Source organism: Schistocerca serialis, chromosome 6, assembly GCF_023864345.2.
Source record: "Schistocerca serialis cubense isolate TAMUIC-IGC-003099 chromosome 6, iqSchSeri2.2, whole genome shotgun sequence".
Classification (NCBI taxonomy): domain Eukaryota; kingdom Metazoa; phylum Arthropoda; class Insecta; order Orthoptera; family Acrididae; genus Schistocerca; species Schistocerca serialis.
This window is the reverse complement of record NC_064643.1, coordinates 305,226,114-305,239,723: the sequence shown is the minus strand read 5'-3', so window position 1 is coordinate 305,239,723 and position 13,610 is coordinate 305,226,114. Positions and strand designations below refer to the sequence as shown.

The following is a 13,610-nucleotide window of genomic DNA, read 5'->3' as shown; positions in this document are numbered from 1 at the left end:
ATGTCAATAAAAGTTTGTAATTTTGATAGTCAGAATTCATTAAAAAATAAATTTTTCTCAAGGAGCCTCTTAAAGAACAATGGGGGGAGAGGGGGTTGCCTTATATTCAGGGTTGACTTACACTCTGGTAAATGCGATACTCAATCCAGGGTGAATGGTGGATTTATGTACCTCTTGGTGGAAAAATTCCTTCGCAACCGTATGAATTTTGATGGCTTCTCTAACCTAATGTGGTAGTCTCATCTGTTGAGCCTACGGCCGGTTTTCCTGCCAAGTCTGGAAAATCACGGAGGATTGGTATTTTCATCATAGGAAGTTCCTGCCTTAGGCAGATAATGAAGCATCTCGGCGAAATAGCAGGCATATTTGGCAGGAAGACAGCAGGCAGTCTATATTTTTCTCAAGTCTTTTTGCTGTACAGGAGAAACAAACTTTGCTGATTGCTCTTGAGCATATTGAGTACGAAGAGCTACAAATCATGGCTCATATTGGCACTTCTGATCTATACTTGAATTCCAAAGTCATTATCTGTTGTTTTAAACAGGTGGTTGAATTGAAGAAGATAGAAGACAGGGTGGAGGCATGGCTAACTATTTGCAGCATTGGACCCAGAATTCACTGCAGTCCTAAGGTTTGTGAGTGCGCAGCAGGTTTAACCCGGACAGTCTCTGGTGCAGAATCCTTGGCATCTGGTATCAAGTGGGGAATTTTATGGGCCTGCTCAGTAGCCCAAATGTGCCCTACATAAAGCTTGTGGCTACTGCAGTTGTCAAATATGTGTTATTCAGTTGTCCAATTTTAGGTTGGAGGTACATTAATTACAGAGTAAAACTTATGTCCTTGCAGATCAGAAAGTGAGAATTTCAGTGTCCAATTAGTAAATTGCAAATGCATCCATGGTAATATTTTATAATTAGTTTCCATTTTTATAAATAACACTGTCCATGTAGTGGCACCAAAAGAAAGTTGACTGAAACCATAAGTCAATAGCAGAAAACAATTTAGATTGCAAATTACACTGTAAAGATAAAATATTTAGTGCTGTAAAGCACTTGATAACATCTACTGGGATCATTACAAATTCCCAATGTAACCTATAACCCAGATGAAGGTAAGCATCAAAAGTGCGTGAAACATCGTAATCAGATGCCCCTATAGGTCACCTGCTTCAGAATGTGTAGTGACAGAACACTTCACATAAAACTTGTGAATATTGCAGACACGTTTCCTTATTGTGCTATTGTAACAGGAGATTTCAGTTTGCCGGCTGTAGAATGAGAGAGTCACATGAGTAAAAATGGTGCCAGGAATGTCTCTTTTTAAAATTACTTTGAGCAGTTAGATAACCAACTCATGAGGGTGACAATGTAGGTCTCATTGTAATTAACAAACCCAGACTTTTCAGAATGTTTGGCATAAGTGAGGGAGTCAGTTACTGTGTGTTTTAGTGTGACTGACAACACATTAAAAGGAATGTCAAGAAAGGTAGAGAGATCTTTTTGCTTAGCAAGTGTGACAATAAAGAAATTGCAAGAATATTTGAGCAGTCAACATGATCACATTTGACTTTGGGAATACATTTGACTTTGGGAATACATTTGTCTTTGGGAATACATTTGTCTCTGGGAATACATTTGTCTCTGGGAATACATTTGTCTCTGGGAATACATTTGTCTCTGGGAATACATTTGTCTCTGGGAATACATTTGTCTCTGGGAATACATTTGTCTCTGGGAATACATTTGTCTCTGGGAATACATTTGTCTCTGGGAATACATTTGTCTTTGGGAATACATTTGTCTTTGGATATGGATGGAAAAAATGAAAAAGCATTGTACAATGTTCCTTTGTAGGTGCCAAGCAGGGTTGTGAGTCTCTGGGAATACATTTGTCTCTGGGAATACATTTGTCTCTGGGAATACATTTGTCTCTGGGAATACATTTGTCTCTGGGAATACATTTGTCTCTGGGAATACATTTGTCTCTGGGAATACATTTGTCTCTGGGAATACATTTGTCTTTGGGAATACATTTGTCTTTGGATATGGATGGAAAAAATGAAAAAGCATTGTACAATGTTCCTTTGTAGGTGCCAAGCAGGGTTGTGAGGGATGAGAGATAAACACTATCGTTCAATAACTTACTCCCTTTGTGTTGTTGGTCGCTGGTGTAGCTAAAGGTACCAAGCTACTTGATAAGTGCAAGGCATTCCTGTCTCCACGAATGCTCACTGGCCAATGTTACATGATTATAGGCCTTTATCACAGACATCAGTTGCTTGTAGAAGTATGAAACATGCTTTATTCTTAAATATTATGTTCAGTTTGGAGAACAAAAATCTAATCTGTAGCAATCAAGATGGATTCTGCAGAGGCATGATGAAACCCAGCTTGCTGTTTTCATCCATGCAAACAGGTATACCATAGACAGTGGCACCAAGAATTTTTCTATGTTCCTTGTCTTCCGCTAGCAGGTGCAGTTTAAGGCCCAAGTGACGCAAGCTGCCACTTAGGTTGCCAAACTGAGAGGGGAACCCCAAATGTGAGGTTTCTATACAGGACATAACACAATTAGTGGTGTCTGTCTGGGGCACCAAGCTGAGAGGGGCACCAGGGGTGACCAAGTGCAAGATTTGTACATAGTGTGTATCACAGTTAGTAACAAAAACTAACACGAGTGAAAGTGTATGTGAGGAGATGGGGCAGGTGCAAAAGTGGAAGAATGTTCTCAAACTGGCCCTGTCCACAAGGCATCTGATAGTTTCCCATGGTTCCTAGTGAGTAACATAGTAATGTGTGAAAAGTATCAGATCAGAATTATGTTTGGGTTGAGAACTTTTCCAATAGGCAGAACTCATTGGGGTAAATTAGATATAAAAGTAACTTTGTGAGTACTTTTAGTGGGTGTTACAGGGTCTGTTAATGTTCACATTGCATATAAATGACCTGTGGGGAAAATGCCAGAGGCAATGCGGGCTGTTTGTGAATATGGTTTTGTGTATAGGAAAGTTGCCATGGACCTACAGAGAACAACATTGGGTGCAGCAACTAGCAGTTTACCCTTAAAATCTATTAATGTAACATGGTTGTTAAAAAAACAGCACCTCATAACTACTATATAAATGCAATAGTGCACTCAGCCACATCACATAGTTGTTGCTTGTTAAATATTTATATATTGGAAGGTAGTCAGTCACGGATTCTGTTGTTGGAAACGGACAGCACATGGTCCCCACTCATCTTTACAGGACTGCTTTAATGTGATAGTCCAATGCAACTCCAATGGACATTACTGCCGTGTACCAGAACTGCAGCAGTTAATGTCCTCTTGTTCTGTGGTCTGTATTGCTCTCTGAGATAGTTACTGAATGAAGCCATTCAACATATGGTTGCCAAATGTAGAATGACTTCAGTCAGTCATTACACTAATGCTGCAGGCAAAGTCCTCATCAGCATTCTTTGTGATAACAATTATATGCTGGTGATAATGTCACTTCGTTGTTTCCATCCAACAGATCACTTGTCACATTTGGCTTTCTGATGGGTGAGCCAGAATTTGTATATCTCTGCCACCACCTTTGTCCCCCTCTCCGTCAGATTGTAATGATGAGGTCGTCAGAGATGTCTGATGTCCTACTCCTTGAGAACATATGCTAGGTGTGAGCAAGCTCCATAGTCTACTAGGGTGCCAAAGATCAAAAACTATTACAGTTCTCCTTACTGGTGATATATCTAATGATACCTCAACTCTTGCTGAGCATCTCATGACATATGTTGTGACAGTGTTTTATACTCTTCTTACTCGGCTATGTTTCTGGGAATAAAAGAAGAGTTGAAAACCACCACCTTTCCTGTACCCCCTGTAACATGAAATTATATAATGAACCTTTTATTGACAGGGAACTGCTTCAGGTTCACAATTCATCACATAGTAAGTCCCCAGGCTCTTTTTTTGATTCATTATCAGAAGAGCCATCATCTGAATCTGACTCACTCATGCACTCATATTTGGCTAGAAAGTGCTTTCCCTTTTGCAATGGAGGGAGTATTATGTACCACTCCTTAAACCAGGCGGATGTCTAGCAGCTACTCAGTGACTGTCATCAATGTGCTTTGCATACCACTTGAAATGTTGGTAGCCCAAAAATTGTGCTTTGTTCTTGAATTAGGAGATCTCTTGTCTACCTCTGTGTGGTTTCCAGCAGGATTTTCCTAAACACCACATTTCATTACATTACATCATTTGATGCCATCATGTTTCACATACTCTTTGTGACTGATGCTTTTGAGGATCCCTACCAATTTTTACTTGTCACTGTCAGTTTTTATCCCTCAGATTGTTTCAGATCACAATGTGGTACATTGCACAGCTGTCCCTGAGTCCAAGAGTGTCAAGGGAGCGAGTTGCACCCACTCTCCTACTGACCTGGTGGCTATTTATGTCAGCTTATTTTATTGTTACAGATTTCATATACCCCTGACTAGAAGGAATTACTTATACTGTTATGGCCAAGTGGGCCGCCCCCCCCCCCCCCCCCCAGCTGCTCTGTGGCCTGTGGGCCGAACTAACCATTATACTTTTATCTCCCATGCAGTTTTTTTTTTTTTTTCTCATTGCTGTCGTCACTATTGCATTCCGTCTCACGGTTTTACCTCTTATGTGTACTATATCAATTTGATAAAATTTCTGGCTGATGTCATTAACTTCAGGCGAGCTATCCTCTCTGCTAAGCAATTTAGTGCGAATTGCATAGTAGTCGTGTAGATGGCCCATACTGGTCAGTCCTATAACCCTCACCTAACCAATCATGACTGTTGTTGAGTACTATTCTTCAGTGTGAGGCCCTAACAGAAGAGAGAGTAAATAAAAAGAAGGGTGGCATATTTCATCACAGGTTCATTTGGTATGCTTGAATGTATTAGAGATCCTCTTCAGATTCCAGTGGCAGATGTTATAGTATGCACAAAGGAGAGGCTTACCTTTTGAATTCAGTGTACATTCAAGGAAGTGTCGGGCAACCTATTGCTTCCTTCCTCATGAATCTTGCGAAATGACTGATAGGAAAAAGAATATCTAGATACCATGCACCACTGTCGAATGGATCACGAAAAGGGAGAAATGATGATGGTTGAGCAAAACCTCCACTACATCTGTAAGTGGCAGACTCTGCAAGAGAGGCGCTCTGCATCGCGGTGTAGCTTGCTCACCAGGTTTCGAGAGGGTGCGTTTCTGGATGAGGTATCGAATATATTGCTTCCCCCTACTTATAACTCCCGAGGAGATCACGAATGTAAAATTAGAGAGATTAGAGCGCGCACGCAGGCTTTCAGACAGTCGTTCTTCCCGCGAACCATACGCGACTGGAACAGGAAAGGGAGGTAATGACAGTGGCACGTAAAGTGCCCTCCGCCACACACCGTTGGGTGGCTTGCGGAGTATAAATGTAGATGTAGATGTAGAAGGTTCCTTGTAGAAGTAGATGCAGATTTAGGTAGATAATGTGAACAGTTCCTTTAAACTGACCTCATTTGGCAGTGCCCTGGCCAATAGAGTGATATGAAATTTCCCAAAAGCATTATTTGACAAACTTACTTCAGGCAATGGTCAGTATCACAGTAGGCACTACAAAGAATAATAAAAATGAATAAAACAAAAGTATTCTGCAACTACAAGAAGTTAAAACCAGTGTAGTTACAGCATACAATAAATCTTCCAACAGCAGTATATGTAATCCAGAATTGCGGTGGTGGTGGTGGTGGTGGTGGTGGTGGTGGTGGTTAAGGTTTGACAACAGAGGGTGACTGCTATGGCCTGGAGGCCCAAGAGATTTGCTGAAAGCATAGTGAGCTTACTGTACCATCTTACCCCTCTACTTTTTTCAGAGTTATTAGTCCTAAAGTAATTTGGTACAGGATACAGTTTGCATGATCAGTCTTGATTGTATCAGATGAAACTTCCATGTTTCAAATTAATGATAACGAATTTCACTATAAATGAGATGTATTATTAAAATTCTTTAATGTAAATTTGTAGTTACGCAGAGTTATTCCTCAAATGTACTATATTGAAATGAAGTGGCAGAATTAATTAGAATTTTATCAAATTTTGACATCATTTCATTCATATTTCGAACAGTTTTTGTGAATTTCTTTGAATAATTTCAGCCAAAAATAACATAGTTACGTTATGATGTCTGCTGAAGGTTGTGAGTATAGTTCTCCAGTTGTGTGCAGTGTAGCCATTCTGATTTTCCAGAATGAGATTTTCACTCTGTAGTTCCTCGTCTCCCACCTTCCAGATGTCACAGAAGCCCTCCTTTGAACCTTGCAGAACTAGCATTCCTGGAAGAAAGGATATTACGGAGACATGGCTTAGCCACAGCCTGGGGGATGTTTCCAGAATGAGATTTTCACTCTGTAGCGAAGTGTGCGCTGATATGAAACTTCCTGGCAGTTTAAAACTGTGTGCCGGACCGAGACTCGAACTCGGGACCTAGGCTGTGGCTAAGCCATGTCTCCACAATATCCTTTCTTCCAGGAGTGCTAGTTCTGCAAAGTTTGCAGGAGAGCTTCTGTGAAGTTGGGAAGGTAGGAGATGAGGTACTGACGGAATTAAAGCTGTGAGGACGGGGCGTGAGTCATGCTTGGTTAACTCAGTTGGTAGAGCACTTGCCCGCGAAAGGCAAAGGTCCCGAGTTAGAGTCTTGGTTCGGCACACAGTTTTAATCTGCCAGGAAGTTTCATATTTAAGAGCTAATTGCCAAATAGTGGAGTTAAAACTTTCATCCGCGATTTCTGTATGGCCACCTAAACATCTCTCCAGTAATTCGTCCCTTGATAAATGTTCATATATTGGAGGAATTTCCTTCTGTACTCAATATGTACTTGGTTCTGTGCTCACAAGCTATAAAAGGTTTAAAAAAAAAAAGTAGCCTAGCAGAGCAATGTGATGCACTGCCTCTTACCGGCGAGGGTAGGATCCACAAGCCCAACCACTGCACGTGTGGCGAGGTATGTCATCTGGTGATGTCACATGTTCAACACTTGTCATCCAGTTTTGGGGTATTTCCCAACATTTGCAGCCTGATGTATCTTATACTAAATTACTTGTCTCTGCATCATCTATGTCGCTTTGGGGTTTTAGACGTTACTAAGAATCATCCTGTATTTAACAAGTTATTCATTTTTTTCAGCGTAGCAAATATGGAAATAAATTGAGAATGGCATAAAACAACTTGAAATAAACCCTCCTGCCACCCTCTTTTCTTTGCTGCTAGAAGTTAGCTGTTTTAAAACATTGATAACATGACTGTGTCATAAATAGATCGAAAGACATTTCTGTTTTCCCACAGATACTGACAATCAGCAAGTTACACAACTTCAGCAAGCAAACATGTAAGTGAAAGTAAAGTTTCATCTCCCATTTGGCTTGCTTATATTAGTATTTTGGTATTGTATGAGAGACTGACATTATCCTTGTGATTTTGATAAAGACATTCGTGCCAGATTTTTTTTTTCTTTTTAACTGTCGTAAGGCTATCATGTAGAAGAGAGGTGAAAATATTCTATGGAGCTAGCTTCCAAAGTTGTACCGGAATTGGCAACTGTTATAAGTATTGAAGGACTTGATCATTTTGTTCATGGTTTCATTGGGTCCCAGTATTCTTTTCATATATGAAAATATTATTGCAGTATAATTCCTGACACGTTTTCAGTTCAGTGTCAGTGTAGGTTTGGCTTTGAAAGATATGATGAATTAAAACTGTTAGTTTGTTGAGTCAGAAACTGCAAAATATGATGGTAGAGCATTATAGTAAATTTTACCTTGTTGATAAGCTGTGTACTGAATTGGGATTTGTTCCTGGATCGTGGTCTTTTGAGTGTAGTTCTCTTACTCCACTTGTGCCATTCATGTATTCCTGCTGGCCCATCTCAAAGCTTTATTCTATCAGCAACTTTTCCTGCTTCACCAGAAGTTCACCTGCATGTCTTTATAGATTTGCACCCTCTAAGGAAAGGCTATGACAGTGACTGGCATACCCACGTCTGAAGGGTTTGTGCCATAAAATGTAGAGTACACTGCAACATTATGAAAATGAACCTTCTTCATTTAGCTATAAGAGAAATTTAGGATTATTTTGAGGGGTGTTCAGTAAGTAATGCAGCACATCTTTTTCTGAAAGCAGGTTGCTTTTATCAAGATTCCAGTACATCCTATTATTCCCCAGTCTTTTGGATACGAAAGCCTCTTTTTCAACATAATCACCATTTGGTGCGATGGCCTTACACACCCTTATTGGCAGCACTTGTATGCCCACATGGTACCACTGTACTGGTAGACATCGGATCCAACGTCTTGCTGTATCAATAACCTTCTGATCATCCGTGTATCGCTTCCTGCGGAGTGCATTCTCCATTGGGTCAAACAGATGGATGTCAGAAGGTGAGAGTTCTAGGCTGTAGGGCGGATGAAGGTGAACTGTCCAGTGAACTTTTGTGAGCTTCTCTCAGGTGTGCAGAATTGCTTGAGGCATTGAATTGTCATGGAAAAGGAGAAGTTCGTGTGCGCTTTTGTGGTGACAAACACGCTGAAGTCATTTCCTCTATGTCCTAAGGGAAGCACAATACAATTAAGAATTGATCATTGCCTGTGAGGGAGGACATCAAACAGAATAACCTGAAGGCCGTCGCCATGACAATACTGGCTAAGGGTGAGTCTTTGAACATTCTGTCCAGAGGAGGGGTAGTATGGTGCCAGTCCATGGATTGCCATTTTGTTTCCAGTTCGAACTGATGAACCCGTGTTTCATCATCTGTGACGATGTTCAACAAAAAATTGTCATGAGCCTCGTAACACACAAGCAATTCTTTCACACATAGTCTGATCTTGCTCTTTATTGTCTTCTGTTAGGCAGCGAGGAACCCAGTGGGCTGCACCTTTGAGTACCCCAACTGGTGGAGTAGTGTGTCAATGCTACCAACATAGATGTTCAGTTGAGCAGTGAAGTGTTTCATTGTGAACCACTGATCACCTCAAATGAGTGTGTCCGCATGTTCCTACATTGCAAGAGTCACAGCCGTGTGTGGCCGGCTGGCACGCAGGAGATTGGACAGGTTTGCATGACCTTGTGATGACAACAGATGCCTCACCCAATAACTCACTATGTCTTTGTTCATTGCCAGGTCACAGTATATATTCTGCTAGTGCCTATGAATATCTGTGATGTTCTGGTTTTCTGCCAAAAGAAATTCAATGATAGCACTCTGCTTGGATTGCACCTCCATTACAGGTGCTATTTTGTAGGCTGCATGTCATGCTGCCGCCTATCAAAACTTCATGAAACTGTTATGGCTGAAGCAGGAACATTCCACAATGTCCCTCTAACGAACTGACTGAGGAAAAAAATGTTGCATTATTTATTGAATGCCTCTTGTAGCATATGTAATAAAGTTGTCATGCCAGTATTTATTTTTGTGTTCTGGTTCTGCATTATAACTGATTGCACTGACCATTTTCTCCCATAGATCTTCCAAGTGAAAGACCTCATACATCTGTAGATAAAGCAGTGATGCGATCAGATGCAGCAGCTGAATTGGATCGGTTAACTCGCAGCAAGAAGTTAGCATCACCAGACCAAAATTCTACAGACTGTTGAGACAAGTGCTAGCATCAGATGATGGATCTTAATCTACACAGTGAAACAGGGCTTATGCTCAGAGTCATGATGAAGAATGTGATCATTTAACTGCTATATTGAAATATTTCTTCGTAATTGAAGAGATAACTCATTTGCTATAAGTAGTTTGTTACTGATTATGTTCTTCGGTTCACTGTGATACTCGATCGTAGCCTGTGATAAGACATGAAGGAATGTAAAGTGGTTTTTATGATGGACTTGCCTAAGTTGCAACCATCATATTGAGCTGTATGACAGGAAGCGCAGTTTATTTTGTTTTGATTATTGCACTTGAGCAGCTTTAAAAGGTTCGTAACATTCTCTTTGTGAACATTAATTTATTTTTTGTATAATGTCGCTGTGCTTGTCATGAAACACTACCAGTTTACTAATTCAACTATGTAAATAGCAATCCATTTGAAAATTATGAAAATGATACGTACATATATATATATTTATTAATGGAAGTGAATCTTCCCAAACAAGACAGCAAATATTTAAAACTAAGTGACTGTGTGTGTGTGGTGTGTGTGTGTGTGTGTGTGTGTGTGTGTGTTTAGGGGGAGAGACAGAGTGCATAAAGAGTGAGGCAGGGAGGTTGTGCAAACATGCCATTACAGTGATGTATAGTTTGGTAATTTGTATATTTATTCAATAACATCCCTTTAAGCCATTCCCTAAACCAAATTGTACATTGCTCTACTGTTAGAACATCAAAAAGTGCAATCCTGTTTAGTATAAAATTACTATTGAGAAACTGACTCTACAGAATGTTTGATGGTCTCTTTCGTATGTTCAAAAGGACCTTCAAAATGTAAAAGTGAAGGATCCGATAACATCAGGTGCCATCCAAAGTATGATGATAAATTGCATGTCAGGGTACAAATTTTGTCATATGTGGAGAATAGCAGCAACCCAACATCTGTTTAATCTTGCATTCGGTTATGAAACTTAGAATATTTGTTGCAACAATTTTGCGTTGTTTATGCTCCTTGAAATTTATGCAAGTTAATGCATTCCAAAAGATTGTTTGTCCTGTGCTGCCTATGTAACTGGTGCCTGATGTCTCTTTGATATATCAGTTTGTAATGGATGTGCAATACTGTCTTCGTTTGTAATTAAATTCTTAAAAATGCAAATAAAAATTGAGGGCACTGTGAGGCAGCTTCGTTAAGTAAATGTAATTCAATAATCTGTACAACGTATAAAATTTTGCTTCATTAATTTTGTGTATGAACTGCAGTGGACTTCATTGGACTGCATTAAGACGTGGTTTCTGCAATAAATACTCTCTTTGAGATTATTAGACACAGTTTCATCAGTATTTTTTAATCTTTTTTATCTTCTGAGCGTACGCACAAGTGTTGTTTCTTCTTTTTGATTAATTTGTGTTTATTAGAATAGATTTATGTGGTTTCCACAGTGTTGATTTGTTTGTTTGACAGCTGACAGGTTTTCTTATTACCTTTTTGTACAACTATCAACTCGATATCAGTAAAAAGGAAATGTATAATTTCTACCATTAAACTGATATTATGAATGCCACCATTCCATATGAGATGATGATGATGATGATGATAGTAATATGCCTGTGTTTCTAAGCAAAATTTTTAAAATCCCTTTATTTGTTGATTTGTCTAGTATGCACCAATCTTTGTGAAGTACTGACCCACTGCAGTTTGTACAATTTTTGAGAAAGTCTAACACAATCATATTTTCCTAGATGTTTGTACAGTGTAGCAACAGTTTAACTGCAGAGCATTGTCTTTAATATGTTCTTATGGGAATGGAATATTTTAATTGCACATTTAATTTTAAACAATAAATATATCAGTAGTACTTACATCTGATAAAGGATCTTGTAACATCCAGTTTTTTGAACAGAAATCAGCCCTTGTTGGCCTAAGAGTGTGAAACTCTACAGTCAGTTTAACTATGAATATGCTTCCTGTATTTGGATATCTGTACAAGTCAGCACACATGCAAAGACTGTTTTGCACATAGCATTAGTAATTTTTATATTTATGTAATATCTGTCAAGGATTTGGCTTTAAATGTCATTTCATAAAAACATACCATAAAGTAAAAAGAAAAAATAGCAAAGGAGAGGAGACAACAGACCGAATATTTGCAAGTGCGTAAAAAGATGCACAGATGTATACATTTGGAAGTTCAGGATTTACAGTCTAAAAATTGGAAAGTGATGTAGCACTGACAAAATAAAAGCTTTGTAATACAAAATGTGTATTTAACATTGATAATAGTTGTCCAATTTGGAATAAGTACTGTCTGTTACATGCACAGCCGCATGTTTGCTTCGGTAAGAATAAGATTAACAGTAATTTGCAACTAGTTTCGTAAAGCTCATGAAATTGCAATCATGTTTATGCCAGTTAGTATTTTAGGAAATTTTGAAGTTGTAGGTCTATCAAGTTCTTAATGGTATAAGGTAATTGCAGGAACACAACTCATCAAAGAGGTGTACTTGGAGAGGGTGGAAAATATGAACATGTGGATTGTCACTCCTACTGAAATAGTACCACATAAGAAACAAAGTATAGTATCTATGGTAATGAAAATTTTGGGCAGAATGTATATAATTTAGTAGTAAAAATAACCATGCACAGATTAGTAATGTGGGGTGTGTGGGTGGGTAGGTAGGTAGGTAGGGGGGGGGGGGGAGGGAAGGAGGGGGAGAGTGAGTGCTCTAGGTTGGAAAAACGTTCATCCAAAAGCTGACAGGTTTCAGTCTTGTTTATATGCTTGTCGACGACACTTAGCCTCTAATATTCGGAGGGTGGTTACCTTTACTCCTAAATTATTTATAGAGTATAATATTTCTGACTCATAGGGTCTGAAAAGTCTCATAGAATCAATTCTGTAGAAAAATTTTGGGAGGAGTGGAGCTAGTGTAAATCCACAATGCCAAACTCCGTTGAGAGGTGTAAGATAGTACCATTTCTGCAATTCGAGCTGGATAGGAAAAATGAGGTTGTGAGGAATATTTTGCATGTTGTGTCTGCAAGCTGAAGAAACCCTTACAGGTAAGTACATAAACTGTTTACGGGCTGCATCTTGGAAGAAGCATTCTTAAACTCCCAGAAGATGCACATCCCCACCCCTATTTTGTAAACATTCATTGGCAAAACATTTGGGGTCTGGACTTAAGGTGAAGAAAGATTCAATGTCTTTGCCCAACTGAAATCCTCTTAGTGCATTTTGAGATCCCAATCCATGTTCCTTGTTGTTAACTTTGAAGTACTCCTCTTATATTATAGTAAAATAGCCTATCACAAGGGAGGTGAGTAACATTATTGTGCTGTATGAATGAGCTGACCAGTACTTATCCAATCTCATAGTATTAAATACACTGAATTGTAAAACTGTTTCCAAAACATTAAGTCACCATACTTATTTTTAGTTAAAATTCTAATACTGAGGTCACAACATGTAATACTTAATTGTCACAGTTTAATGGGGAAAAATAGTGGAAATTGACACAGAAGTGGTGAACAGTACTGACTTCCAGGTTTCAGAAGGTCACCTCTTGAAGGTTAAGTCCTGGGCAGCAAGTGTCTCATAATTTATTAGTTTCACAGATGTATTTTCATCTGATAAGGCTATTGTGCAATACAGCTACAAATACAATGGAATTCAAGGATAGTATGGTTGAAACTGGTATACAACAACTTATTCACATAAATTATGACAGTAAAATGAACAGTCAGCTATCCAGTTTGGAGGTAATGCTAATTTTAACCAGTTAGTGGTTTAGTCTTGGGGAAGTACTGCAAAAACTGTGAAGTGATAAGAGAGAAAAAAAAGCAATGTCCCACTTCACTGAAGTTCTTCTAATACAATTTTGAAACCTACTATAAAACCATTAATGAATAAGTCATCATTATTATTAGTAAAAACATTAATACTTTCTTAA

The 13,610-nt window shown here is 38.9% G+C and overlaps 1 protein-coding gene across 2 annotated transcripts in view; it reads left to right on the top strand.

Moving 5' to 3' along the window:
* Positions 1-11,917, top strand: part of LOC126484106 (cytoplasmic dynein 1 light intermediate chain 2) — a 109,421-nt gene extending 97,504 nt beyond the window's left edge. The window contains exons 10-11 of one of the 2 annotated variants that reach the window (XM_050107485.1): positions 7,352-7,394; positions 9,525-11,917. In XM_050107485.1, the coding sequence (XP_049963442.1) occupies positions 7,352-7,394; positions 9,525-9,537 (56 nt within the window). In that variant the 3' untranslated portion in view covers positions 9,538-11,917. The remainder of the gene's footprint in view (positions 1-7,351; positions 7,395-9,524) is intronic. The other variant, XM_050107484.1, reaches the window with a different exon arrangement.
* The last annotated feature ends 1,693 nt before the right edge of the window (positions 11,918-13,610 follow it).